The 27,309-nt window shown below is 42.0% G+C and overlaps 3 protein-coding genes across 4 annotated transcripts; 2 read left to right on the top strand and 1 right to left on the bottom strand.

Annotated features, from left to right (window-relative positions):
* Positions 1 to 534: 534 nt before the first annotated feature.
* On the top strand, positions 535 to 7,693 carry LOC117758166 (sphingosine-1-phosphate phosphatase 1-like). The gene is made up of 3 exons (XM_034579595.1): positions 535 to 1,518; positions 4,025 to 4,114; positions 5,299 to 7,693. Exons 1-3 carry the CDS (start codon positions 853 to 855, stop codon positions 5,848 to 5,850), a joined length of 1,308 nt encoding a protein of 435 aa, XP_034435486.1. The 5' UTR covers positions 535 to 852; the 3' UTR covers positions 5,851 to 7,693.
* A 989-nt stretch (positions 7,694 to 8,682) lies between these two features.
* abcd4 (ATP-binding cassette, sub-family D (ALD), member 4) lies at positions 8,683 to 17,848 on the top strand. Of its 2 annotated transcripts, XM_034579593.1 has the most exons (19): positions 8,683 to 9,039; positions 9,770 to 9,888; positions 10,537 to 10,664; positions 11,186 to 11,325; positions 11,443 to 11,559; positions 12,434 to 12,559; positions 12,977 to 13,027; positions 13,212 to 13,306; positions 13,401 to 13,522; positions 14,583 to 14,674; positions 14,882 to 14,971; positions 15,140 to 15,345; positions 15,753 to 15,844; positions 15,927 to 15,963; positions 16,245 to 16,294; positions 16,424 to 16,476; positions 16,565 to 16,641; positions 16,805 to 16,920; positions 17,376 to 17,848. In XM_034579593.1, the coding sequence occupies exons 1-19, from the start codon at positions 8,999 to 9,001 to the stop codon at positions 17,475 to 17,477; spliced, it is 1,854 nt and encodes a 617-aa protein (XP_034435484.1). In that variant the 5' UTR covers positions 8,683 to 8,998; the 3' UTR covers positions 17,478 to 17,848. The 2 variants fall into 2 exon arrangements, with proteins under 2 accessions (XP_034435484.1, XP_034435485.1); XM_034579594.1 differs by lacking the exon at positions 8,683 to 9,039 and having other exon boundaries at positions 9,767 to 9,888; positions 10,542 to 10,664.
* LOC117758164 (acetyl-coenzyme A synthetase 2-like, mitochondrial) lies at positions 17,498 to 27,287 on the bottom strand. The gene is made up of 14 exons (XM_034579592.1): positions 26,744 to 27,287; positions 26,058 to 26,154; positions 25,764 to 25,963; positions 25,327 to 25,502; positions 24,807 to 24,959; positions 24,312 to 24,459; positions 23,740 to 23,877; positions 23,430 to 23,522; positions 19,882 to 19,994; positions 19,176 to 19,302; positions 18,956 to 19,083; positions 18,555 to 18,618; positions 18,354 to 18,475; positions 17,498 to 18,265 (listed from the first exon to the last, which is right to left on the bottom strand). Exons 1-14 carry the CDS (start codon positions 27,051 to 27,053, stop codon positions 18,089 to 18,091), a joined length of 2,046 nt encoding a protein of 681 aa, XP_034435483.1. The 5' UTR covers positions 27,054 to 27,287; the 3' UTR covers positions 17,498 to 18,088.
* Positions 27,288 to 27,309: the final 22 nt, after the last annotated feature.

The raw sequence follows: 27,309 nt of genomic DNA on the forward strand, positions 1-27,309 counted from the left end.
AGATATACGTGTCCATCATATGTGTATTTCTTCCAAACCACAAAAATCAAAGAAAGAGTTTTTCCTATCAAATAAGATGATCATCTTGGCTTACCCACAAAACCTTAATGTAAAGAAAACATCTGAACCGTCTAAATACTCCATGTTCATACTATAACTTCTGGAGTGGTTTAAATAATAAAAACTAAAGCATTAATAGATGGATGGGCGAACATGGACAAGTAGGTAGGTAGGTAGGAAGATAGATAGATAGATAGATAGATAGATAGATAGATAGATAGATGGATAGATGGATAGATGGATAGATAGAGCATAATGAGAAAAATATCTAAAGATAAAAATAAAGGCCAAATACAAGATTATGAATCTAATAAATAGATAAATAAAGAATTTGTTCTACTAAATTGATTGAATGAATAGAATGAATGCATTGATTTTGCATTAATTCTATATTTATCATAAATAAGTGTAATGTATGGCATGTCCAGCAGGGGGGAGTGCTCAGACCTTTGGTACATTGACGCACAGATCAATGAGGCGCAGAAGAAGTAGCAGCAGCAGGAGTAACGGCCTGACGCAGGCGGACGCTGCTGCTGCTGCGTATTTCAGGATCCACCGCGAACTAATGGTTAACTGTGGCGGACTTTGGAAGCTGCGCGCTGCGTGTGTGTTCTGGATGCGGTCGCCAGGTAGAGGTCGAGTGTAACCGCTGTTTTGGTTGACTCCGGTGTTGAAGAGGAATGAAACGGCCGCCGAGCTGCGCCTCTTCCTAACGAGCCCCGGCGGATGGACACGAACTCCATCTTTGCGCAGAGTTGTTGTGTGTTTTGAATTGACCGCTGCTCCGAAGTCATGGCGAACGACGCGGTGAAGTCGTTTGTGCGGGTTTGCCGTTACCTCCAGGAGCCCTGTCATGTGGCGAGGTTTCAAAATATCTGCGGCGTCAAAGGCACGTTCACGGACAAGCCGGGCAGCGGACCCCCGGGGACGGACTGTCCCGGGCTGAGGAAGCGGCTCCACGGCTCGGAGGTCGGGAACGGAGCGGCCGGGGACGCCTCCGCACCGCAGCTCAACGGGGTGCAGGGGGACACGACCGCCGAGCCCGACGGTTCTTCATCATCTTCATCACCATCAGCGGCTAATGTCGCTAAACCCCTCCGGAGGAACTCCCTGACCGGAGACGTGGGTCAAGAGTTCCTGATCCACAACAAGTTCCTCTTCTACCTGTTCACGTTCGGCACCGAGCTGGGCAACGAGATGTTCTTCATCGTCTTCTTCCCCTTCGTCTTCTGGAACATCGACGCCCTGGTCAGCCGGAGACTCATCGTGGTCTGGGCCTGGAACCTGTTCGTGGGTCAGTCCACCAAGGACATGGTCCGCTGGTCCCGGCCGGCCTCCCCGCCCGTGGTGAAGGTGGAGGTCTTCTACAACTCCGAGTACAGCATGCCCTCCACACACGCCATGACGGGGACGGCCATCCCCTTCTGTCTCTTCATGCTGACATATGGACGGTGGCAGGTGAGCACTGGAGACCTCATGTCAAGTGTAGTTGATAATAGATTTCTGAACTGAAATGTCCTGCTTGAGAGGTGGAGTAGATGTTCCAAGGCTGGGTCTCCAACAGGGGTCCACAAAAGAGGTAAACCCCAGGCAAGTCAGATGCCACAAGGTCCCAGATATGTAAAGGCCCCAAGAGCCAGTTTCCTTAAACATCCAGTTTGTTAAAATCTAAATTTTAAAGGACCATAATTCAGGGGGCCAGACCTTTTTAAAATATAAACAAAGTCATAGACCGTATTTAAAGATGTAAGATGACAGGACCTCTCCCCAAAAGTGAACCCAAAATGTCTCGATGGTTTCAAACAAAATTGTCAAAGTACACTTCAAATACATTTTTCTCAAAGATGGTTGCTGTCATGTTCTACTAACAGATACATTTTCCACCTAGCATAAATCAGTTTGGACCATATGCTGAATAAAGATTGATGACATGACTGCTCCCGAAAAAGGGAAGCTAGTCGCAGTATAGGTCATAAACCTTGTCTCCTAGTACAAGTCCATTTTTCCCAAAGATGGTTTCTATCATTTTAGATAGTTCTTGTCACATTGATCTTGTAAGTTCGGTTTTAATAACTTATTTGTTGTCATAGAAATGAGGGGGAAACATCATGATTGACAGCTGAGACTGGCTCACAATGGGTCGAGCATGTGTATCGATGGGACCACGCTGCCGCGGCTCCATCCCATGGTCGCGGCATTCGTATTGGGGATAGTTTGGCTTAATTTCTGGATATTGAGGAAGTATGCATCATCCATCTTTATATACAGTTTATGGGGTCAGTGGATCAGCATTGGCACAAGGAATGGAAAAAAAAAACAGACTGCCCTTAAATCCCCCTTTAATCCCCAGTGCCCAGTCTTGTATGAGGCTCAAAGCTCAGGCTGAACAATAAGAGGAGCTTACACCCATTCACAGCTATGTTACAGCTGATGTTTGCAGCTGTTGGCAGCAAACATCTCTCTGTGGAAGCAGAGAGTTCAGACATGACAGGGCGTGCCGGAAAAGTACAAGTGAGGAATTGAAATGTGGCTTTGTTTATTAAATAAACAAAGAGTCAGTGTTGCGCATTGTCCGACAATAAGGGAAGGGAGAGGGAAGACGAATTACAGTTAAAATGGAAGTAAAGGGGAACTGGAAGGTTTCTGTTTGCTGAAGGGCCAAGAAAGAAGAATTGTGAAAGAAGTTGTTTCAGCCATGTCTGAGAGCTTGAAGCAACAAAACCTGTTCACCCGCTGTTCACCTGTTGTTCTACCACCAGCATAGAGATAAACTGCCGATAACCAGTAAGAAGATGTGCTGCCTGCATCCCAACACCAGACTGATTATAAATGACAAATCCTCACTTTGTGAAATGTTGAAATATGATGCTAAAAGGATAGAACACACGTTGATGAAAACATCAGATGAGAGATTATTTTTGCAGGGCCATCTCTGCATCCTGGCTTTAGCTCCACCAAACCAATTGTGATTGGTTAAAGAAATGCAAACAACCCAAAGCATTTGTTTCCCCTGTAGCAGAATAATAAATGGTACAGGCAGACCATTCTCCAGCGATAACAAAGGGATGTGGTAGATGACTAACAACTCCAGGGTTTCCGCTACATACATTTTGCAGCGACGGCCATGGCCTGTCCCCCACTGCTAAGAAAAAAGAGGAAAGACTGACCTCATACAATGAAGCACGAGTTGTTAGAGAAAAACAAACTATGAGCAGAGGCAGACAAAAAGGGCGTCGCAGACAGAGGGCAGGGGTCGTTGTGGTGGAAAGAGACAAAGGGGTCATGACCAGGAAGAGCTAAGCCCCTCAAAAGTTTTAACAATGTTGCTGTTTTCTGTCTGAATGCCGGCAGCTGAAGAGCCTGAACTCCCTCTGTGTCGTCGTCTGAAGGATGAGGAACTGGCACTTTTAAGAGAAAGTGGTTACAGAAGGTTACAGAAGATAAGGTGCAGACCATAAATGGCCCCCATAGCAGGAGTCCGATTCAGAGGATTAGCTAAATGGTGCACAAAGACACCCTGCTCATACACTGACCTTTGTCTGGATCCTTCAACAAAAGATATCAGTGAAATCTCTTCCTAATGGACTATGTACCAAGGTTTTTTTCTTTCAAACCTAATATTTCCACCGGAAATTACATTGTAAGGGCCAGTGGTGCTGTAGTCGTATTCTAGTAATAGTCAACAGGATATTAGGGGTAAAAACAGTCTTTACAATGGGTCAGAGGACATCAGCTGTCCTTCATATGTGGCCCAGGACGAATTGGATTTCCCAGAGTTAAAAGAATGTGTCCTCAGAGCACCTCCAATCGTGGTCTGAGGACACATCTGTGTGCGCTCAGACCTGAACTTCAGGTCTTCCAGGAAACTCTGATCTGAGTTTTCTTGTATCTCTCAAAGCCTCCTCTTCAGACACTTTTCTAATAGCTTTTTATTTTCTTTTGTTTGTCATGCTCTCTCCCGCAGTATACCTTCCTGTTTGGCTTGTGTGTGGCTCTAAGCTGGAGCGTCCTGGTGTGTGTGAGCAGAGTCTACATGGGGATGCATTCTATCCTGGTAAGCATATTAAATAAGCAATAGCAAATAAATAATCCCTCACTGAAATGTGAATTAAGTGGAGGATTTATAGAGACGCTGTCCCACTTGTACACTTGTCCTCCAGTGACACCCATAGGCCCCTTCACCGATTAGTAACCACACTCACTTGGTCGGCTTGTAAACAAAATACATGGCCTTGAACTTCTGGAGTCACTGATCCCATATTATGTAAAAATATCTGCACCTCAGATGATTGTAAATGCTGGCCTGACTCCAGTATACTGGCACTGATGAACTTTAGTCTGTATTCATCTAGAATACCTTCTACCATAGCAACAGGCATCTCAGTCTTTCAAACTGACATGTGCATATTTGAAATATCTGTAGCTGGATAGATGCCTTCTGTTAGAGGAGTCGTCCGACCAGTTGTTAGAATTAGGATTCTATGAAATGCAAAAACAAATTCTTGTCAGTAGTTTTTCATTGTTTACATAACTATAAGTAAATTTAGTTTGCTTTGTTTATTTTTTACTGTATACAACTTCAAGCTGGAGATTAAAAAAAAAAAAGCATATCCCCACCCGTAGTTCGAATTTTCAAGCTCACTATGTATGGAAAAATAATATTTGCAATAAAAGGAAAACCCCCAAAAATATTTTTCATTAAGCATATTTATTAACCTTTTTTACACATTTAAAATAGAATACATAATCATTCATAACATAGACTATGATAACACTGTGCACAGAAACCTGTCTGTGTGTGTGTGATTCATGGAAAATTAGCAGTAATCAGAGCCTATAAACACTGACAGGAGTAGATAAAGTTAGATTAGATCCTGTGTCCGGGCAGCAGATGCTTGTAAATATTAATGCTGCATCCTGCAACAGTAACACGTGTTCTTCCGTCTGCAGCTCGCCTGGTTTTACAGGTGTTTACTACTAGCACTACTCTCCCCCTTCAATTAAATGTCTGGGTGAAAACTGTTGTATAGCGTCACCTACAGGGCAGAAACGGCAATGGCTTTTTAAAAAAAAGATATTTGGTGGAGTACCTTGATTACTTTCAGAATGATCATACTGTACTTTAGTGAGAATACATTATGTTGCATTGTAGGACTGTGAGTGTATCAACAATATGGATATAACCCCATTAAAAATACTTTATGTTGATTTAATTTCAATGCCATTCTTCTGTTACAGGAGGTGATCACTGGCTTCCTGTACAGCCTCCTCATTCTCGCCTTCTTCCATCCCATTTTGGACAAGATTGACACCTTCTACATGATGGACCACTACGCTCCGCTTGTGGTTATCGTCTCACACGTGAGCCTGGGACTTGTGGCGTTCTCCCTGGATTCCTGGAGCACCTCTCGGGGAGATACGGCTCAGGCCCTGGGCACCGGGGTGGGAATCGCTCTGGCAACCCATGTGAACTATCAGCTGGGGCTGCTGCTGGATGTGCCACTCTCCTCACTTCCTCTAACGTTACCGTCAATCAGCGCCGGCCTGGTGGTCTGCTCGCTGCTGCGCTTCCTCCTTGGAGTCGCCGTCCTCCTGGTCACGAGGATGGTTATGAAAGCAGTGACTATTCCCTTCTTATGTCGCCTGTTTGGGCTGCCGTCGGATGATGTGAGACAGGCGAGGCAGCACATGAAAGTGGAGCTGCCGTACCGTTACATCGTCTACAGTGTTGTCGGGTTTAACTGTGCCTGTGTGGTGCCTCTCCTCTTTAGGATCCTAAACCTTGCCTGAGTGTTGTGTTCCAACTGTCGATGTGCTGCTGACGTGTTCACCCACACACTAAAGGCAAACAACACTTGGTTACATGACGATAACTGTTCAAAGTCATTTGGTTTTGTTCTATATTTTTCTCTTTTGTTATTATCAACAAACCCCATGAAAAGACCATAATCAATTATGAATGTATCTTACTAACAAGAAAGTAATTACTTAATCCAAAAACTATTAAAAACTCATCAGTGAGCGACCTTGCTGAACTTGCTGAAATTTTTATTCATCACATTAAAACAACCACTCTAGTTTGTATATTCATGTTTTTTTGTTGCTATTTATTTCAAGGTCAGTTGAGAACATCTGACCAACTGCAAGAGCTACAGAAGTCTGACGTAAGAATTATCCTTATCGTCTGTTTATTGGGCCATTATTTAACAACTTGGTGAAAACAGTGATGTAATTATTGTAGATACATAAGCAGGTTTTATTTTTCTGCAGCACTTTTTTTCGAATCTAGTTCTGACACAGCAGTCCCACTATAGTCCTCCTGATTCTTGATGATTTTTCTTCTACTGCCGATTTTCAGTCGTAGTTTTTATGCTTTGGTTGCCAACATTTCCTGCATGCTTCAACCTGTTTTTTTTCTTCTCATTTTTTTCAATATTAAACTTTCTTCAAATTTTCTGATTTTATAATGAGTGTCTGTGGGAGGGAAGTGGGACATTGTGCATTTTCAGCCTGATTCAGCAAAGAATTTCAGCAACTCAGCGTTTTGATTCAATGTCACATTTGCCTTTTTGCTGCTGTAAATACACTTAACATGTGTTAATCCAAAAATAATCAAAATAGTCCCAAACAAATAAGCTATTTATTCCAGTTTGAGTGTTATCGGATAAAAAACTGCAGTGTCTGAGTGTTGTAGGAAATAGGTTTTCTCTTTTAAATAAAAGTATATATTTGTGATCCTTATTTTAAGATTTACATCTTCATTGAGAATCAACGGGCTTGATTGAGCCTCATTGTTTGTTTGGGACTTTTTCATGGGATTTGTTGTCAGGATGATAAACTTAAGAACCTCCTGTGGTCGGCACATGTAAGTGTTAACTGGAACATTTCAAACAAATAATCTATCAGATGTACTGTAATGATTATATTCATCATTGAGCAGAATCTGTTTTACATTTACATTATTTGATTGAAATCAAAGAATAGAATCAGTGTTAACTCATATCACTTCTCATTTGCTGCTGTGTTAAATTACAAAACAGCCTGGAAGTAATAGATTACTTTAAGTATTTATGTTTCCATGGTGTCAGGGTAGTTTGTGTTCTCTATGTAAATATGGAACAACTTTTCCCTCTGTTGATTTATCACAGTTTTTCCACATCTGTCGTCAGCATCATCGTGTTGCCTTCTTCTTTTTCTACAAATCTTGTACCGCAACATTGTTTAGTAATTTTAAGTTTAAACCAAGTGCTCTCTTAAATAATCATTTGAAAGTATAGAATCAAGAGGAAACAAATATTTTTGATAATTTATTTTATCATCTTAATATCTCTGGCTGAAAAGAATCTAAATATATTATTATGAAAATTCAAAGAGACTTTTCAGCTGAAGTCCTTAAACTACAGGATACAAATCACTGACTCTAGCTCCTGTTCAAATGTAATTTTTTTTTTCTGTTGCAATGTATTAATTGTTTAATGTTCATTTAGGAATATGAATTTCAGAGCGCTCGTATCATGAGTACTCGTGGAATATTTATAGATCTAATATCAACTCATATTTTTTTCCTGTTATGCAAAAGGACTGTATCTGAAAAAATACGGAAAAAGGATAAATAAAATATTCAAAATATAAATGTCTTGTATCAGTCAATCAATATATCTACAATGTGTTCTGCTTTTCAAATACGAACAATGTAATCTCAGTTCCTGGAGACCTCCTGGACAGTAAACAAAGGGTCAGTAGCAAGGGAAGTCAGGGGTCCAGCTTTTTACTCCCTTCACCCAAATAGCACACCGGTTTCACCCTCAAACTTTGAGTAACTCAGATAAGGTTTTGGATCTTTATCTGGTTTGTATTCAAACTACAAGTGATACCAGCAGTAACGGATAAACTCTGCACTGTTCGTATAAATTGAACTTCGGATGATGAACTGTTTTCGGTATCTAAATCTAAAGAATCCACACAGGTCAGCATAAAAAAAGAAACTATCAGTGGAAGAAGTATTTCAAGTAAACTGAACAAGAATACAAGAATAGAGAAAAACAACTTTCAGTTGAATGCAATACGAGTTAATAAAACCACAAACTACAGCACATCCTATAATATCAACAAGACTTTGTAGCCAATTGTGTTGTATCAAAGTGTGTTTACACTTACTTTAACTTTGTAACCCAGCCACAGTCTAATGAATCCTAACCTGACCCCCAACATTACCGGAACCTTATCTACTATTTACCCAACCTACAGCCTCCATGCATCAGAATAACACATCTCTAAAGCAGTCCAAAAATCATCATCATGAGTCTCTTAATGGTAAATCGTTTATCGAACAATTGCACAAAATGGAAAATGTTAGTATTTTTTAGCATCTTTTCACACATTAACCTGTATGACACTAACTGTCCTAATGGCATTGTGCAAATGAAATATACATGAAATCGTGAGCTAATAGAATATAAGCACTAGATAAGACAAATTTATATATATAAAAATGTATGTATGTACAAATATATATATGTTTATGGTTCAGGCTGAGACATCATTTCAATTCTACTAGTTCACGCATGCGCAAGTTGAACAAAATTCGTTTATTTTGAAAAAGGAGCGCATGCTAAACCGGAAGTCCAGGCTTTTACCTTCACTTCCCACAACAACCTCAGGTCCCTCAGTGGTTCCCAGTGGAGTCATGGCTGCACACGCTCTGATATTAAAGTTAACTCGTTAGACAACATTTAAACCGGTCAAAGTTACTCTGACATCCATATAGAAGAAGCTCGTTATTTTATAGACGTTAGTTCGTCATTAGTTTGCTAACCGGGGCTAACGCTGTTAGCTCCCTCTGTCCGCCTCCCTCGTTACAGTGAGGTTAGTTTGACTCGCTGGTTAAAAGTGACTGAATAAGACCTTGAAGTGGTTAAAACGGTTTAATCTGTGACAGATGCCTCGTCCGGACAAGTCCGAGGGAAGAGGAACGAGAAGGTAAGAGGCTGGAGACCCGAGCTGCAGAGTCCAGGCTCCTCCGGGCTTTATTCTAACATCAACTTTCTCTTCCTCTGTCTGTTGATCATTATGTTGCGAACTCCCTTTTTATTCTCTGATTCTTAACTTTATGAATCAGTGTTGGGAGATTAAACATGAACAACATCTGTTGCTATATAACAAAAAGTTCTAATATGTATCTATGTGCTGTTTATGGATTGTGTAAACACAGTGAGGAGGAGTAACATGTAATCGATCTACATCAGATTCATACAAAATGTTTGGTTGTTTATCATGTGTTTGTCAAACTCAACAACAACAATCCTCACAACGACAACAATAATAATGTGACATTTATTGTGGTAACAACCAATACAGATTGATAATAAAGTTGTTGTAGCAGAATTTTTAGGTATATCATCTAGCCTTAGTATAAATAATCACTGATTACATCATACCTTAGTATCTGAGTCTCTGCAGTGCAGGGAATCCTTAACAATAGTTTAAAGCAGCCAGAAATCAAACTAGTGCAGTTACACCAGCTCATTGTACTCTTCACTAACTGATAGGAGTTTTACAGTCAAACAGAGAAACGTGTCAGTGACTGAAGAACTTCCTCATAAAAAAGTCACATTTTGTCTGCGTTCAAACACAGATCAAAAATGACAAAGTTTTTCTAATGCACCTTATTTGTTTTTTTCTCTCTCTGTGTGTGTGTTTGTAACTCCAGACCAGAGTTGGACTGGAAGTTTGTTCAGAGATTGTGCGACATCCAGAGGGTCCTGTTCCCGTCATGGACCAGTCCGAGCTCCCTGATGTTTGCCACGCTGCTGTTCGTCACTCTGACAGGTAACTGCTGGACTCACACAGGCTTAGGTTAAAATAAAGTAATAGTAAATAAATCCTCAACTGCTGACTTGAATGTGCCGGGGGGGGGCCTTACCTTTACTACTGATGTGATTGCTCAATTATGACTGGAACAGGATAGATTCGACACATGCAGTTTGGTGTAATCTCTCCAAAATAGACAGATTTTTGTAACTTTACAGAGAATGAAAATGATGGTATTTCTTTCTCATAGTGTTGATTATGAAATAAAAATGTATTTTGGTTCCTTTAGTAAAGCAATGAGAGCCCAACAGGCTACACCATTGTGGTGGCAGAGGGTTGGAGTTGGGGTATTGCTCCATCGCCCTGTATCATGATACGAGTTTGGGGACGTTTGCGTCTATTTTTAGAATCATTAGACCCTCAATAGCTGCCAATGTGGGAAATAAATAGTTATAAACAGTTCAAGCTCGCCATCAATTAGCTGCGTGTCTGCTGTGACATTGTAACACTACCACTCTGACAGCAGCAGGCTGCATACTATGTGTTTTTTTCCACTGACCTTGAGCTCTGTGTTGCCTAATTTCCCTGCGCTGTGTTTTACGAGTGTCTGTTTTAACTGTGCAGTAACAATTTGCTTACACATCTTTTTTTTCCATCCACCCTCAGAGCAGCTGATCATTTACCAAGTGGGAATCCTCCCCAGTCACTTCTACAATGTGCTGGCAGACAAAGATTACGCGGGCTTCACCAGTCTGGTGGGCACAGCCATGGTGCTCATTTTACTCAACTCCACAGTAAGTTGAGGTTTGACAGAGGTCGAGCTGTATTCAGAACGTTGACTTGTTGATTGTTGAGCAGAGAGTTGCCACATAAACATGTTTACTTCCATTAAAACAAGTCCAATGTTTCCTCTTTAACAAAACAAAATGTAAAACCAGAACTTATTCCTGTATTTTATTATGTCACATTAGATTTTTTTACTTAATGTCACGACATACAGCAGCAGCTTTTATCAGGTTAGGACGACCTGACATGTTCATTTTATAGCCTGAATACTCTCGATCTTGGCCGTGTGTGCTTTGGATTTTGAACCTGATAAACACTTAACGCAACACAGAGTTTATTCTCAGGAAACAAAACTCTTTATTTTACCACATCGCTCTTTAAATCACCATCAATAGTGATCCTTTCCTGACATGCTCTTGCTAGATGTCCGTACACCTGCTATTTATTGTGTCCCTGTAGCTTTTTCTCTCTCATAGACTCTTTGTTCTCTTCTGTCTTCTCTGCGTTCTTCTCTCTCTCTCTCTCCCAGCTGAAAAGCGTGGACCAGTACATTTGCAATCGGATGTATATTAGCTGGAGGAAGACGCTGACTGAGAGCCTCCATACGTCCTACTTCCAGGGACGAGTCTATTACACACTCAACGTACTCAGAAAGGAAATTGACAACCCGTAAGCTTCAATGGTTTTAGTTTTTGTCTTAAAATCAAACATGATCTTGCAGTGGAAAACCGTGTGAATCTCTGTGACTACCTTTGTTCTTTGTGTTTGTGTTTGTTTGAACACCAGAGACCAGAGGATCAGTCAAGATGTCGAGAGGTTGTGTAAACAGATGAGCACCATGGCCAGTCGCTTGATCATCTCACCGTTCACCCTGACTTACTACACCTACCACTGCTTTTACAGGTGGGTCTGCAGAGGGGTGTGGCAACACGTAGCTTCATATGCTCGCACATAAAGCATCATCACAAACACAGACGGTTATTGTAGAAACATTTTTCGACATTTGCGCTTATGAAAGTCTTGTGTGCATGCAATATTATGAGGAAATTGAGAAAGTGGAGAAAAAAAGAGCATCGGTTTTTATATGTAACTTTTGAGCAGTTTTTTTCCAATTGAGTTAAATGTTATTTGTTTAGTGCCAAATCACAACATACATTATCTCAAGGCACTTCACATATTAAGGTCAGGTCCTAACAGTGTTATAGAGAAACCCAACAGTTCCCAGAACAAGCAAACACTTCATAATGAAAATAATAACACTGATACATATAGATGTAATGAATTAGTTAATAGTGGTAGTAATGATAATGGTAATGCTGATAATAAATAGTACTCCCACTCCTACAACAGCTACTACTATATTTCTATTACTACCACTATTACTAAAACATTTACAATGAGGTGAGAGGTCGTCAGCTCTCCACAGTGAATCAGTGTCCTGGACAGTAAACAGTTAAAACCTGAAGGTTGTCTCTACTCTTCAAATTGAGGCGGGATTCTTTATTTTCTGTGCTGGTACGACTGAGACTCTCCAACTTTTTGTTTATGATCAAATGTTTTATTTATTTGGATGTATTGAAAAAGACAGTGTACAATAAGAACCAATATAACATAACTATAGAGCTGAATTATGAGGATAACAAGGGAAAACAAGCTACTTTATCTGTTTTATCTGTTCAATTTATGAATTTAATTATTTTCCCCCCATATTATCTTTTACACATTATGCTAAAACCAAGTGTTTTACCTGTAGAAATTAAATTTCCCTGTCTTGCAGCACCGGCTGGATCGGCCCTGTGAGTATCTTCGGCTACTTTGTGATCGGGACCATTGCCAATAAAATCCTAATGGGGCCGATTGTGTCGACTCTGTATGAGCAAGAAAAACTGGAGGGAGACTTCAGGTAAAGATGAATCTACTCTATGAACCCAGACTTACTAAAACACAGCATTTGTTTGTGTCAAGAATAATTTGTGCTGATAGAAAAGCAAAGCAGGACTCAAATCAGGTTTTCATCTGAACCTACAGAAAGAGGTTTTGTGTGTTTCCCACCTTTTATTTAATGCTTTACAGGAAACAGGTTCTTGAGTGAATAGGAAGCATCTGTATACTTTGGCCCACGGCCTTTTGGCTCTTAGGAAATAACACAGGATATGCGTCAGCTTGCGAGATCGTATTTTCCTGTGGAGTTGAATTGTAGTTTTATCTGTTACACGTTGCAACAATTAGATTTTGTGTCGTTAGAGGACAAACTTAGTGTTTAAATCCTAACTAACATTGTTTATTTTTATGGAAATGTGATTGTTTTCTGTATCTGCAGGTTCAAACACATGCAAATCCGTGTCAACGCAGAGTCTGCAGCTTTTTACAGGTGACGACATTTATTTTACACGTTTGTGATTGTGCGTACGAAGATATAAACATCGCTTAAAACGTTTAGACAACAATATACAACTGAAGCAGTAAGTCTGCTTTCCTGTAATAAAGAAACACATCTGATCACACAGATTATGTGGTTAAAGCAGTTTGGATCAAACACTGTTCTCTTTTTTCAGATCTGGTAAAGTGGAGCACATGAGGACCAATCGGAGACTTCAGGCTCTGCTACTAACTCAGAAAAGTCTCATAAATAAAGAACTCTGGCTCTATAGTAAGATCATATAACACAGAACTCGCCCACCGACTCATATCAATCATCATGTTGTTGTAACTCGTAAGTTAACCTCTGATCTCTGCTCCGTCAGTCGGGGTGAACACCTTCGACTACCTCGGAGGCTTCCTCAGCTACATCATAATCGCCATTCCCATCTTCACCGGTATTTATGATGGTCTGACCCCTGGCGAGCTCAGTGGACTCATCAGTAAGGTGGGATCCTTCTTCTCCTTTTCACATTAGCTTTGAAATTGTAGTTCTTGAAAAATGCAGCTTTACTGACACCAAAAAAGCCCCTTGTTTAGTTTAATCTGGTTTATTGATAACTTGGATCTGTGAGGTACCAGGTATTTACACAATCCACCAATTTCTATCAATATAAAGATGGACATTCAGTTTCTGACATGGAGACAATTTCCAAGAAACCAACAATGTAAAAAAGTATCGGACACACCTAAAACATAAATATTACAACATGCTGCTGAAGACGTGGAACAATTTTTTAATTTGCATTAAGATCATCAAATTGATGTGTGATGGTTTTTATTGTGCATTCAAGTGGTGTCGGAATAATAATGACAATTAGTTCCCGACTGGGAAAAGTCCCGTGAATGCCATTTCAAGTTGGAACAATAACTCAGAAAGTCACGGTAAAGATTTCCTGACGTCATCACGTATAAACCAAGTAACATCATTTTACAATCAGCTCTAAAAAGTAGCTTTCAATGTAAAATGCATGTTCATCTCTCACAAGTGTCTAACACCAGACTTTGTAGCCAATCCCAGTGTTTTTATGATTAACGTTCATATGCTTTAAATCCTTTATGTCAGTCACACCTGATCCTTTTTCTTTGCTCTTTGTTATTGTACAAATATTAGAAAAGGGCGTTTAGATGTTTAAACCAAACCCAAATACATCACCTGTTGTTTACAGTGTCCATGTGTTTTACACACTCTGACCTCAAAGCACATGAACAAACTGGGACCTAGTGAGGAGCTCAGTCAGTCCCAGTTTATACTAGAGAACTGCTGAATAAATGTGAACGTTGCCCATTTAACCACGAGGTGGCAGCAGAAGCCTTCTCTCCTGCTAAACACGTTCAACTCTGCTCATCCTGAGTTCAAATGTCTGTTGTTGTTTTAAATGTCTTAATAAGCTTCATAACTGTCACAGTCTTTATCACTGGCCTGTGTTAAATCCCTCCAGTGAGGCTTTTTGTTGATTTTCATTCTGCCACTTTTTATCTAACTCATTCTCCTTGTTCACACTCAGAACGCCTTTGTTTGCATCTACTTGATAAACGGCTTCACGCAGCTGATCGACCTGTCGACCACTCTGTCAGACGTGGCCGGATACACCCACAGGTATCACACCACTCACTTAGAATCAACTCCTAGAGGACAGAAAACGACAGCAGCGTCGGTTCATGGCCTCCTCCTTTCTATCTCTGTGTGTGTGTGTGTGTGTGTGTGTGTGTGTGTGTGTGTGTGTGTGTGTGTGTGTGTGTGTGTGTGTGTGTGTGTGTGTGTGTGTGTGTGTGTGTGTGTGTGTGTGTGTGTGTGTGTGGTCAGGATTGGGGAGCTGAGGGAGGTGATGGATGATATCCTACGCAAGCAGTGTGACTATGACCCGGCGTCAGGCGAAAGCTACGACTTTGACAGGTTTGTGTGAGAACATTTAAATTAATCTCTACTGCAGAAATAAATATAATCAGACTGATTTAATATCTTGGGATAATATGCACGTCGCTAAATAGATGAAGTGCAAAGACAAAGCTTTTCAGCCTCCACATGTCTATTGTTTTTATTCATTGAATCTCCTCCACACAGTGACTTCAATGTCCACGCAGGCCCAGCGGACACCGCCTTCATCCTGGATAAACTTTCGTATAAATCCCCGTTCTCAGACCAGCTGCTGGTCGAGGACCTGAGTCTGAAGATCAGTCAGGGAACCCACCTGCTGGTGGTGGGCAACACGGGCACCGGCAAAACTTCACTACTGAGGGTCCTCAACCGACTGTGGGAGGCAGACAGCGGTGAGAGAACAGAGAAATAATTAGATCAGGTTTTGCCCAGTAAAGGCCTGGTGGGCTTATCAAAAAACGACACATTTTAATAACAAAATGAGAAATAACACCAAATATTAACTTACTTGAAAATCAATAATCATTTGCGTTTTGGTTGCATTGGCGGTGTCTGAGCAACTTTTGACACAATGGGAGTTCTTTGAAATGTAAAGCAACACTGTCAATTTTACTGAGCAACAGCGCCCTCTGCAGCCACACCTGGTGATTAATTCAGTTGGGCTCTGTGTCTGAGCGATTAGGTGGTTTTCATGTAGAGAACATGATTCATAGTCTCTCTCACAGGACTAATGAAAAATGCCAACATTGCACACAACTGAAATGACTCATTCATGACTTTTGAATGGTCTCCTCCTCAGGTTTTGTCCAGATGACGACCTGCTTCGGGCCCAGAGGAACCCTCTTCCTGCCTCAGAAACCGTACCTGACCGACGGCACGCTGCGCGAACAGGTCGGCGTCTCTTCCTTTATTTAGTTTAACTTTTAAAAGGTTGTGTAGATAAAGGATTTACTGGAACTCTCGTCTCCCACAGGTTATCTACCCACTGAAGGATATTTACCCTGCATCAGGTATCAGATTTTACTTTCACTAAACAACAGTTAAAGACTAAAATCATTAATTGAAAACTGTGTGTATTTGATGTTTTCTGGACAATTTGTTGTTTGACTAATTAGTGACACCACAACAGCAATGTAGAGCAATATTTCGAATTAATCAAAACTTTTTTTTGTCAAAGTTTTCACTTTACCTTGATATCGATGCTGCCTCGTAATACCACTCAAATCTTTTTCTAATCTGAGTAATTGATATTCATATTTACACCATGTATAAAGTGAGTTTTCCTATTCAGGGTCAGTGGACGATGACAGAATTATACAGTTCCTGGAATTAGCCGGAGTGGTGAGTGTGTTTTTATCTCACATGTTCCTGCTTTTAATGTAAAATCTTTCATTTTGTTTTTATCACAGTGTTCATTCATCCGTTGCCTTATTTTAAATTCAAGCACTCTAACTCTCATCTGTTCTCCAGTCGAGCCTCTTGAAGCGGACAGGTGGGCTGGATGAAGAAGTGGACTGGAACTGGTAGGAGCAATATGAAAAACAGGGATGTGTGAACAGTAAATTATATTGTGTGTTACGGCGCAGAGTAAAACTGGGATTTCCTCTGCAGGTACGATGTTCTGTCTCCAGGCGAAATGCAGCGTCTCTGCTTCGCACGACTCTTCTACCTTCAGCCCAAATATGCAGGTGAGTCTTAAAAACCTTTTTAAACACACTCAGTGATTCTGACACAGCAGCTTCAGGGGAGAGAGAGCAGCCCACCGATTGTGACTTGAATGGTTCCATTTAACACTTCGCTTTAACAGTATATATATATTTTCTCACATTTCTATTATTTGTTTCTGTGCAGTGTTGGATGAGGCCACCAGTGCTTTGACAGAGGAGGCGGAGGCACAACTGTACAGGACGTGTAAAAAGCTCGGTATGACTCTGGTCAGCCTGGGACACCGCAGCAGCTTGGAGAAGGTAGATCGAACACATATACATGATCAATGCCATATTGGGAATACTGTCTTTCCCTTTATCTCTATTTCCCCCGACTAGAAAATCTTCCATAAAGGTGGTACTAGGGTGGATTGGGTTTGTTTGGGTCGGTGGGGGATTATTACATATAGTCACTGTTGTGCACTACTTTTCTATTAGTCTCGAATGTTAACAGGCATTGACTGAATTGGTTGTGATTGGCTAGTTAGCGGAGTTCACTCTCACTATCATCCATCTTCTTTACAACTCACTCTGCAAACCTTTCTAAGCTCTAAACATCTACCAGGGTTTTGTCCTCTAAAGTTAAAAACATTCTCTCATACAGTACATGGCCTCTCTGGAATCTAATTGACGATAATCCATCGTAGCAACATCTTTTTTTATCATCATATGTCAGCAATATTAACTCTGTTTGTCTTTGTTTCATTTCACTACAGTACCATGACGTCCAGTTGAAACTGTGCGGAGATGGCAAGTGGGAGTTAACTAGGTTAAAAGGAAGCAGCGGCGGCTTCATCGACAGAGACGAAACCATGTGACCACAGGGTCCTCTTTTTTTAAAATCCTGGACATGCAGGAAGCATCGGTGCGGGAGGCGAGAACCGAAAACACTCCTGAATTCCTCAGTTTGTAACTTTCATAACACTCGTCGAAAAGGTACTAAAAACACAGTCACTCCGTCGGAGGTGGACGTGATTTAATTCATGTCCACAGGCTTTTTAAGAGCAAGACATTTTATCACTTGTTTACTTGGCTATAAAAGAGATGAAGGAAATGTGTGAGAGTGCAATATATTTTTTCAGGAAGCATGAAGGTTTGGATGAAGCTTGTGGCTCTGGAACTGTAACTTTTTGGGCCACATTCAACTATTATGAAAAGAAATCAGGAAGGAAAATAAGAAACTGAAGACTCAGCAGATCTTATGTATGATGAAATTCCAGTGGTTTATTTTTATATGTTCACACACTATCATTCAGTTTTGTTTTTGTAAAGTACACCTGTGGACAATGCATACAGTTTAAAAAGTTGTTTTCTTGATTCAATACAAATATTCACATGTGCAATAAAAAAAAAGATACATTTTGATACAGTTACAAGTCTTTTTTAAGTGAAAGGGAGAGAAACTTCATGTTCCTCTTTTAAACGAGAATCATTGTGACTGTTTTTTACGTAAGAGCTCAGCGTGACCTTCAATAATTTCCTGAACCACTGCGGGGTCATCCAGCGTGCTGAGGTCACCCAGCTCGTCCAGCTCGCGCTCCACCACCTTCCGCAGCACCCGCCGCATTATCTTACCCGAACGTGTCTTTGGCAGACGCTGGACGATCTGTGAGAATGACCCAAAAATCAGTTACCATGCACAAGTTAAGTCTTTAATGTCTGTTTGCGATGTGAAGCTTCTGCTTCAGTATTACCTGGATGCAGTCTGGACAGGCGTACTTGGCGATCTTTTTAGACACCGTGTCCTTCAGTTGCCTGGACAGGTCAGACTCTTGGGCGTCTGCGCTCTTCTTTAGAACCACAAAGGCATAAACGCCTGAAGAAGCACAACCCCCGTTATCAGATTCTCATTCTTCCTATTGAGCTACGCAACGTGGGAACAAAGAGTGGCTCACCTTGTCCTTTCACGTCGTGTGAGTATCCTATGACGGCAGATTCAGCCACTGCAGAACATTGATTCTGTGACAGATAATCACAGTCAGGATTGTGAGAACAGGGTTTATTGTCACTGCTCGAGTTCTTGATGGAGTAAGACTGGAAAACAAATGTCTTACTGAGAAAACTTTGGGGGAAACGATCTAAAAAGGGTTTGATTACCTCCACCAAGGAGTTTGTATTCAACCGTGCCTGTTTGGTTCTTTGTTACCATATTAAACTGTTAACCATGGAGCCTGGGCCTGGAAAGAACCCATTAAATTATGGTGTGGATACGGATTAAGCTCCAAGAATTAGTTTTCCCCACTTTCTGTAACTCCGCCCAGGAGGTATCGCCATTGTGAGATATGGAACCACTTACCACTACATCCTCTATCTCTGCCGTCCCAATCCTGTGACCGCTCACATTGATGACATCATCAAGGCGCCCGGTGATCTGGTAATATCCCTCCTTGGATCGATAGGCGCCATCGCCGGTATAAAAATAACCTAACACGGGGATTTTAGAGACAATGAGAAATGTAGAGTCCAGCAGAGAAGGTAGAGAAATGCCATAACGACTGTTTGCTCTTGAACTGTACCAGGATAGGGCTGACAGTAGGTCTCAGTGAATCTCTGGTGGTTGTTGTGAATTGTTCGGGCCATACCGGGCCATGGCTGAGCTATACACAGAGCTCCGGACGTGTTGTTGGAAGTCACAACTTTTCCCTGGAGAAACCCAAAAGATAAATGAACAGCAAAATAAAAAGGCTGATTAAACAACTGATATAGTTACTGCAACCAGGAACGTATTGTTGGAAGTACACCAATGCTGTTGAAACCCTGAGCTCTCAAACGGCTCTGTGTGTGTGTGTGTGTGTGTGTGTGTGTGTGTGTGTGTGTGTGTGTGTGTGTGTGTGTGTGTGTGTGTGTGTGTGTGTGTGTGTGTGTGTGTGTGTGTGTGTGTGTGTGTGTGTGTGTGTGTGTGTGTGTGTGTGTGTGTGTGTGGTGAGAGGGAGGAAGAGGGATCAGCTCACAGACACCACCTCTCCAACTGTCTGCACAATCTGTTCAGCACAGAAGCAGGAGAAACTGCAGCAGCCACAAAATAGTACGACAGATTTTGAATGGGGGGGGGGTTGGCACGCACAGAACGGGACTGACGGGTGGGTATCAAAAGTGACACAGCTGGTGACTGTTTCATAATCCTAATCTGACCCTCTCCTCTGGGTCATAGCCAGCCAGCATTTGCAGGGTAGCACGCCACGTACACACACACACACACACACACAGGGATGAGCACCATACCTCGGTGTCCATGAGCACTGGCTTTATGCCAAAGAAAGGTCTCATAGCCATTCCTGGGACAATCTCTGCGTCTGGGTCCGACGGCCTCGGGGCGATGCAGATGCCACCTGTCTCTGAGAACACAGAGGAAAAATAAGACGGATTTAGGATTATATAAAGTGCTGTATGTGCAGCGTGCATTAAACTCAAAAAATAGCTTTTTATAAGCCCCGCCGCCTGATGTTTTTGTAAGAGACTGAGGCTGATTGAACCGCTCGGACCCAGTGTAACATTTAATGGAGCGATGCAATCCAAAGACTTAATGCAACAATAATGAGAAACCTGTATAAATAATGAGAGGTTGGTAGAAGGTAAATGACAAAACAGTTTGTAAATCTACCACGAGCCCTTCACACTACATATGTAGATTATGGAATTACAGCCATAATAAATAAATGAAATGCAATTAGGTTTTTTTCTGGGCCTCCGGGGGCTGATAAATCCTCCTGGCGGTGTTGGCAGCAGCAGAGAGAACCAGTCATAAAGTAGGACACAACAGATGATCCCAGAATAGCACCAGCAACTGGCATCCACTTCAGATCAACAGTAGCTGTGAGACCTCCGGACCAAACGGCCCCCAGAGGAGCCACTAAAGACTTGGACCAGTTCAACGTGCACTTATAAATACGCTCATTTGCCTGCTTGCTGATTGGTCAGAATGCTGGTAACACGCTCACTCATATGTCTGGTCAATATGAGGTTACAGTCAGCAGCTGGTTAGCTTAGCTTAGCATTAAATCTGGAGACAATGGAGCAGTTATAGTGGGTTCACATGGTGTTGGAATAATCGGGGGGGGGAAACAAATTCTCGCCTGGGAAAATTACGCGAACGCCACCTCAAGTCAGAACAACTCGGAAAGTCTGGGAAAATGTTCGTACACGAGTTGCTGACGTCATCACTTATTAAACCAATTAACACTATTTACAATCAGCTCTTAATATAAGCTTTTAATATAAACTTAGCAGATATTGTCACAACCACCTACACCTTAGCCAGTACAAAGGTTTTTGTGAATAGCATGTACGTTTTAAAGTATTTGTTAGCCTGTCACACCTGATCCTTGTTCTTTGCATATGGTTGTGTCAAGGTGTTATCTAAACACATAAATTCATCACATTTTATATATTTATATACCCTTTTATGACTTCTAAGCACAGGAACATGCCCCAAGTCGGAGCAGAAAGTTCACAACACGGACATTGGACCTTCTGAGGAGCTTGTTAAAGCACAATCTGCCTCCCCCTCACATTTTATTATCTTTGTAATGAGCCAGGCTCACTGTTTCCCCCTGTTTCCAGTCTTTATGCTAAGCTAAGCTAACCGGCGACTAGTTGTAGCCATGTATTTAGAGAACACACACGAGAGCAGTGTTCATCTTCTACTTTATTCGATATTAAAGTAAACAAGTGAACAGTATTTCCCCAAATGTGACACTATTGCTTTAAATTCAATTTAAACACACATATATTAAAACATATTTGAATTTTCCCTGTGCGTCCTCTCAGCTGTCTCATCCTGTTTGATCCAACATGGAGGCCGTATGCCAGCAACGGATCAAAATCTAATTTTGCCTCTAAACAGGCTACTTGTTCCCAGATCAACCAAATGGCATTTATGAATAATGCCACTTAGTCCTAATTGGAAACACTAGTCCAGGCAAATAACATAACAACATAATCCTTTTTTACTGAAGTAGGGTATTTGGGTCATATCTGTGTCTGTGATTCTCAGGCTCATTCTCAGGCCCTGATGTTTAATTATCTGCAATTAATTATAGATTCATTAATTTTTTTTTATTGCCATGTGTCTGGTAATTAACGCAGCTTAGTTCCATTTGGTCATACCTGATGTGGAGAGATGAAACAGTACAAAACGAGTATTAGGGCCATGTTGAAGAAGAGAAACTGAGTCATAATTTAATGAGAAAGAAAAAAGTCTTAATATTACGAAAATTAAGTTAAAAGAATAAAGAAAAATATTCAAACATTTCTTTCCTCCTTTAATTGTCCGTAATACTCTGCGTAGCACCAGAGACTGTTGGACGACATGACAGCTCCCCAAAAGTGAAGCCAAATTGTCTCGGTCGCCACCTGGTGGCTGGCTGCAGTATAGGTCACAAATCCTGCCTCCTCCATGTTAGTGTTGGGACATGAGGCAAACTAAAAGCTCAAAGTACACTTGAAATAAATTTGTATCAAAGATGGTTTCTGTCGTGTTAGATAGTGTAAACACACTGATGTTTGTTTAAGTTTTAATTTACCTGGTAAGTTGTTTTTTTGTTATTTGATGCTGTAAAAACAGGGTGAAACTTCATGAGATTGACTCACGACTGGTCGAGCATGTGTGTAGGCGGGACCTCGCTAACAGGATTGCTACTGCGCAGATGGTGGCGTTCATATCTGGGATATTTATGGCCTCATTTCTGGATAGTGGGAGGGAGAAGAGACTCTTTGTTCATCTTTATGTGTTACACTCTGATTTACTGTGATTATATACTATGAGTTTTTTCACACCTAAGTCAAGTTTACAATATAAATATCGTTTCTTTTTCCCCACTGGTATCTTATGATGTGACCATAAATGAGTTTTATTTTGGTTAATATGTGAACAAGTTGAAGAGCAAATTCACATTTTCCCGGGGTTTCCAGGTCAAATCAGGCCACCAGCTGCACTGCAGAGACTCATCTGGAAGTGTAAAGTTCATACAGTGATCTGAGTCTCTTCAGACGGCCTCGCATAGTTCTGTGACGTGGCTCTTTTGGCAGCTACGACCGTAACATCTGCTCCCTGAGGCCAAAAGGCATCCAGCTGGCTAATGAGAGTGTTTGACAAACAAAGTGTAAACAGGGTTGGAATGATCCCCCATTGCATTTCTCTACATGGTGTTAATGTCCACTGTTATTATTATTCAGTGTTAAGGAGAAGAAGTTTAATGATAAAAGCTGCTCCCAAATTTCAGCGTTTAACTCTGAGAGAAAAAAAGCTGGCTTCATTCTGGAGATTCCAGAGGGTACATAAAAACTCCCCCGCTGTCTGTGTGTGTGTGTTTGTGTGTGAGTACACTATTTCTACACACACTTACTGTAATATTGTGTATGTATGTGCACATGTTGTTACGTAACGCTGTTGCTGTAGGAACAGAGCCGGCTGCTCTCCCCTTTAAGACTGACTGCTGTTAGAGAGGCTGCAGACGTGGCTCTGTTAGAGGAAAAGCTTGTTTTGTTAAAAATGAGCATGTGTGATTAGAACTACCTAAATTGACCATCTTTGAGAAACATCTATTTGACATGTACTTGTACTTTTTACTTTGATCAATGTCCCATCCACTAACATGGAGGAGGCAGGACTTATGACATGTACTGCAGCCAGACACCAGGCGGAGCAAACATGGCGTCAATTTTGTATATACAGTCTATGGATCCAACATTTAAATCCCATCCACTGGCAAAAATCTAACGTTTTGATGAAAATGGAAGTAGCGGATGAATTCCTCAGTGTTCACACTCACCTGTTTGCCACCAGGTGTCCACCACAGGACAGCGTCTGTCCCCGACCACGCTGTAGTACCACTCCCACGCTTCAGTGTTGATGGGCTCGCCCACTGCACATAGACAAGATATCGTGTTGTTACTGTATTTAAGGTGCGTTGTGAAGGAAGCTGGAGATTTTAAATGACAATTAATTGTAGATTTTGTTTTAGTGATGCTGTTGCGTCCCCCTAGCTAAGTATACTGTTCTAAACAGGTTGAAAATATATAATTGTCCTACAGTTGCATGTCATTTTGCACATAAGAGTATTTTCAGGTCCACAGTCGTACCAGAGCCCAGAGTTTTGAGGCTGGAGCGGTCGTATTTGGTCACCCACTGGTCTCCGTATTTGAGCAGCAGGCGGATCGCTGTGGGAGCGCCGTAAAACTGATTGATCTTCAGTCTCTGAACCGTCTCCCAGTACCTTCCTGTGAAAAAAACACAACATGTCTATGTTAGTCATTGAAAAAAAGACACTAGAGTGAAACTTGAGCCTGAGAACTGGAGTTTTTCAACCTCAGCAGTTTCACCTTCACAATAACATTGTGTGCTGGCTGTGTTCTGACTCCTGTTTAGACAGGAGCTTCTGGTCTTAGCATGGAAGGTATGGTAAGTTCAAATGTACAGCTATTCATAGACAGAGACATGAGTGTGTGGACACAAATACTTAGGTGTGTGTCAGCACATGTTACACAGCATATAGAATGTTATATTAACAAAACCACAAAAAATGTCTTTAAAATTATACAATTACAGCTGATAAAAACACCCTAATGTGACAATATGGCAATATTCTTTTTTTCTAACGTACCAAGGAGTCTGACACGTTCATACCGGTTTGTACATTCGCTGGTGTTCATACCTGGGTCAGGGTAAATGGGAGTGCTCTCAAACAGGACAGTGGTTCCCCCGTTGGCCAGCGGGCCGTAGACGCTGTAGCTGTGGCCTGTTATCCAGCCGATGTCTGCCACACAGCCAAACACGTCTCCATCATGGTAGTCGAACACGTACTGGGAACGAGAGGGACGACAGATGAGATGGTCGGATTATGTTTTTTTTTTCAGAACACTCCAGGTCATTGTTCAGAGATCAAAATATAGCATTTATATCCCTTTTATAAAAACTAAATAACCCATTTAAACTTCACAAGTAGATATTATTGTATTACTGCACCATATTAAACCTAGAGCAACATTTTTTGTGAACCTCCTCTATAATCCCCTGTGATCCAGGTAATATTTCCTCTACAGATGTTCAGACACTGGATCACATTTTGGCCGTACGAGGTCTTCGCTGACACACAGTAAACTACACACTGCACTGCATGATACGAAAACAACATTGTGCTTGGCGTTACCCTGTGGGTGAGTGCGGCGTACAGCAGATACCCAGCCTGAGTGTGGACCAGGCCTTTGGGCTTCCCCGTGCTGCCCGATGTGTAAAGCAGAAACAAGATGTCCTCACTGTCCATGGCTGCCGGCTCACACACCGCGTCCTCCTTCAACATTTCCTGCACGACAAAGTGAACTCAAGGATTGAAGCAGGCAGACAGACTTTCTTATGGAATTGTACATTTTCTAATTTAAATTTTTCTTTTTAGGCTGAAGAAGATCATGTGATATGACTGAAAGCTCCAGAAAAGCTACTAATGGACTGTCACCTGCTATTAACAACTACAAGAGCGTCATTTCAGAAATATAAGTAGATTCATTAAATAGAAGTTGTCAATCAACGCAAAATTTACCAACAACAATTGGAGTGAATAGATTCATCAGACATCCACCAAACTTTTTTTTTTTTTAATCGTCATTTATCCTTGTAAAAGCGACTACTGTTTGCATTAGCATCCGCAAGAGATTGAATTTCTGATCTCTCACCTCGTCCATGGCAACGTCCCTGGCTGTCATGACAACCGGAGTCTCTGTTCTCATAGCAACAAACACCTTCCGTACGGCTGGGCAGCTCTGGAGCGCCTCATCCACCGTCCTCTTCAGCTCCGTGACCTTACCCCCCCTGACGCCCTGGTTCACCGTGATGATGACGCTGGACTGAGCTGAGAACGTGATGCACATGAAAATCAGACCGCTGATACTGAGGTCTGTGTTGGAATCAACTCAAGAAGTAAAAACATCTCAGTTCCAAGAATATAAGCCTTGCCTCTCTAGTTCTCTAAGGGTTCTCCACTAGAAGTGACCCCTTCATAAAACATCATTTGATCCATTTGGAAAATAAAACTTTTGATTATAGTGCAGCTTTAAAATGTACAGTGGAAATCTACGTTCAGACTCTGACAACATCAGCAGGTCGGTCTCACCGTCTCTGATTCGCTCTGAGAGGGCCTCCGCACTAAACCCGGCAAACACTACGTTGTGGGCCGCACCGATACGGGCGCAGGCCAACATGGACGCCACAGCCAGAGGGCAGGAAGGCATGTAGATGGTGACGCAGTCCCCCCTCTTCACGCCATGCCGCCTCAACAGGTTGCCCACGCGACACGTCATCTCCAGGAGCTGCCTGGAGAGAGAGATATCAATGAATTACACTGAGGCAAATGAACAAAGACTCCACACACACACACACACACACACACACACACAGAGCTGCTGACCTGTAGGTGACCCTGACCTCCGACCCCGGCTCATCTCTCTCCCAGATCAGCGCCACCCTGTCAGGACAGGTGTGCACGTGGCGGTCCAGACAGTTTACTGCATGTGCACATAAAAGAAAAACACAGTTTTACACACACACAAGACAATGGGCAGGAATGTGATCAATAAAGTCTGTATCTATCTGTCTGTCTGTCTATCTATCTACTGAATCTATCGATCGATCTGTCCATCTATCTATATATCTGTCCATCTATCTATCTATCTACCTGTCTATCTATCTGTCCATTTATCTATTTATCTTTCCATCTATCTATCTATCTATCTATTTGTCCATCTATCTATCTACCTGTCCATCTATCTGTCCATCTCTCTGTACATCTATCTGCTTCACTCATCTCCACAGTAGTATGATGCGTTCAAGTACAATGTTCTTTGGTTAAATGTGCTGATAGGATTGAAACATTTCCTCGCCATCTAACCCCGGAACACTGTGCCTTGAACGCACCATGCTGCTGTGGCGATGAGTGAAGCTTCACAACATCAGGTTTCACATGATGATACCTTTACTTTTATCATGGAACATTGTGAGTCGAGGGGAAAATAAAAAGTTACGCACGACAACCACTACAACCAAAAGGCGATTTTCTACAGAACCTTATTAGGAGCTAATGAAATGGGATCTCACCGGACACGTTGAGCTTTCCCCCCTCGAACCACTTGATCCTGCCTCGGCTCAGGTCGCAGTCCTGCACCGTGGTGAAGGGACTGATCCAGCTCAGCCTGTGACGCGCCACCGCGGCCCAGAAGCTGCTGCCGCCGGAGACCGAGAGCTCCTGCAGCTCCGAGCAGCTCGACACCCCCTCGAAGCCCGCAGCCTCCGGCATGAACGCCGCCGTGTTACACCCCCTCCGACCCAAAACATCCAAACGGGACCTGAAGACCCGACAGCTGAAGGAGGTGAAATAGTTTGACGTGCGTCCGCAGCTCAGCCACATCGTGACAGAGACGAGTCAGCGCGACGTGGAAGTTTTTACAAAAGCTGTTGTTTGCGCAACGCAGCGTTGAAGCAAGTTTGGAAAGTTGCGCTGCCGATCTTCAAGTGAAAAGTTGGAAAGTCCGCAGAGGAAGGGCAGGAGCCCGTGATGCGTTAAAGGGCAAACTCCAATGTGCCGACACTTTATTATCCCGTTAAAGTCCAGACTGTAAATGAGCCGCAAAAGTGAAAGTAAAGAACTAAGACGTTTGTTGTCT

This window comes from Hippoglossus hippoglossus, chromosome 24 (genome assembly GCF_009819705.1).
Source record: "Hippoglossus hippoglossus isolate fHipHip1 chromosome 24, fHipHip1.pri, whole genome shotgun sequence".
In the NCBI taxonomy this organism is placed as follows: domain Eukaryota; kingdom Metazoa; phylum Chordata; class Actinopteri; order Pleuronectiformes; family Pleuronectidae; genus Hippoglossus; species Hippoglossus hippoglossus.

Bases quoted from the DNA above. Each gene is read 5' to 3' on its own strand.
- LOC117758164 (XM_034579592.1), bottom strand. From the start codon at position 27,053: ATGTGGCTGAGCTGCGGACGCACGTCAAACTATTTCACCTCCTTCAGC. The intron at 25,503-25,763 runs GTGAGACCGACC...TCACGTTCTCAG, and splicing joins CTCAGAGCGAATCAGAGACG to CTCAGTCCAGCGTCATCATC. The intron at 19,084-19,175 runs GTACAGTTCAAG...TCCCCGTGTTAG, and splicing joins CTACTGTCAGCCCTATCCTG to GTTATTTTTATACCGGCGAT.
- abcd4 (XM_034579593.1), top strand. From the start codon at position 8,999: ATGCCTCGTCCGGACAAGTCCGAGGGAAGAGGAACGAGAAG. The intron at 15,964-16,244 runs GTATCAGATTTT...TTTCCTATTCAG, and splicing joins GGATATTTACCCTGCATCAG to GGTCAGTGGACGATGACAGA. The intron at 16,295-16,423 runs GTGAGTGTGTTT...TCTGTTCTCCAG, and splicing joins TCCTGGAATTAGCCGGAGTG to TCGAGCCTCTTGAAGCGGAC.
- LOC117758166 (XM_034579595.1), top strand. From the start codon at position 853: ATGGCGAACGACGCGGTGAAGTCGTTTGTGCGGGTTTGCCGTTACCTC. The intron at 1,519-4,024 runs GTGAGCACTGGA...TCTCTCCCGCAG, and splicing joins TGACATATGGACGGTGGCAG to TATACCTTCCTGTTTGGCTT. The intron at 4,115-5,298 runs GTAAGCATATTA...CTTCTGTTACAG, and splicing joins TGGGGATGCATTCTATCCTG to GAGGTGATCACTGGCTTCCT.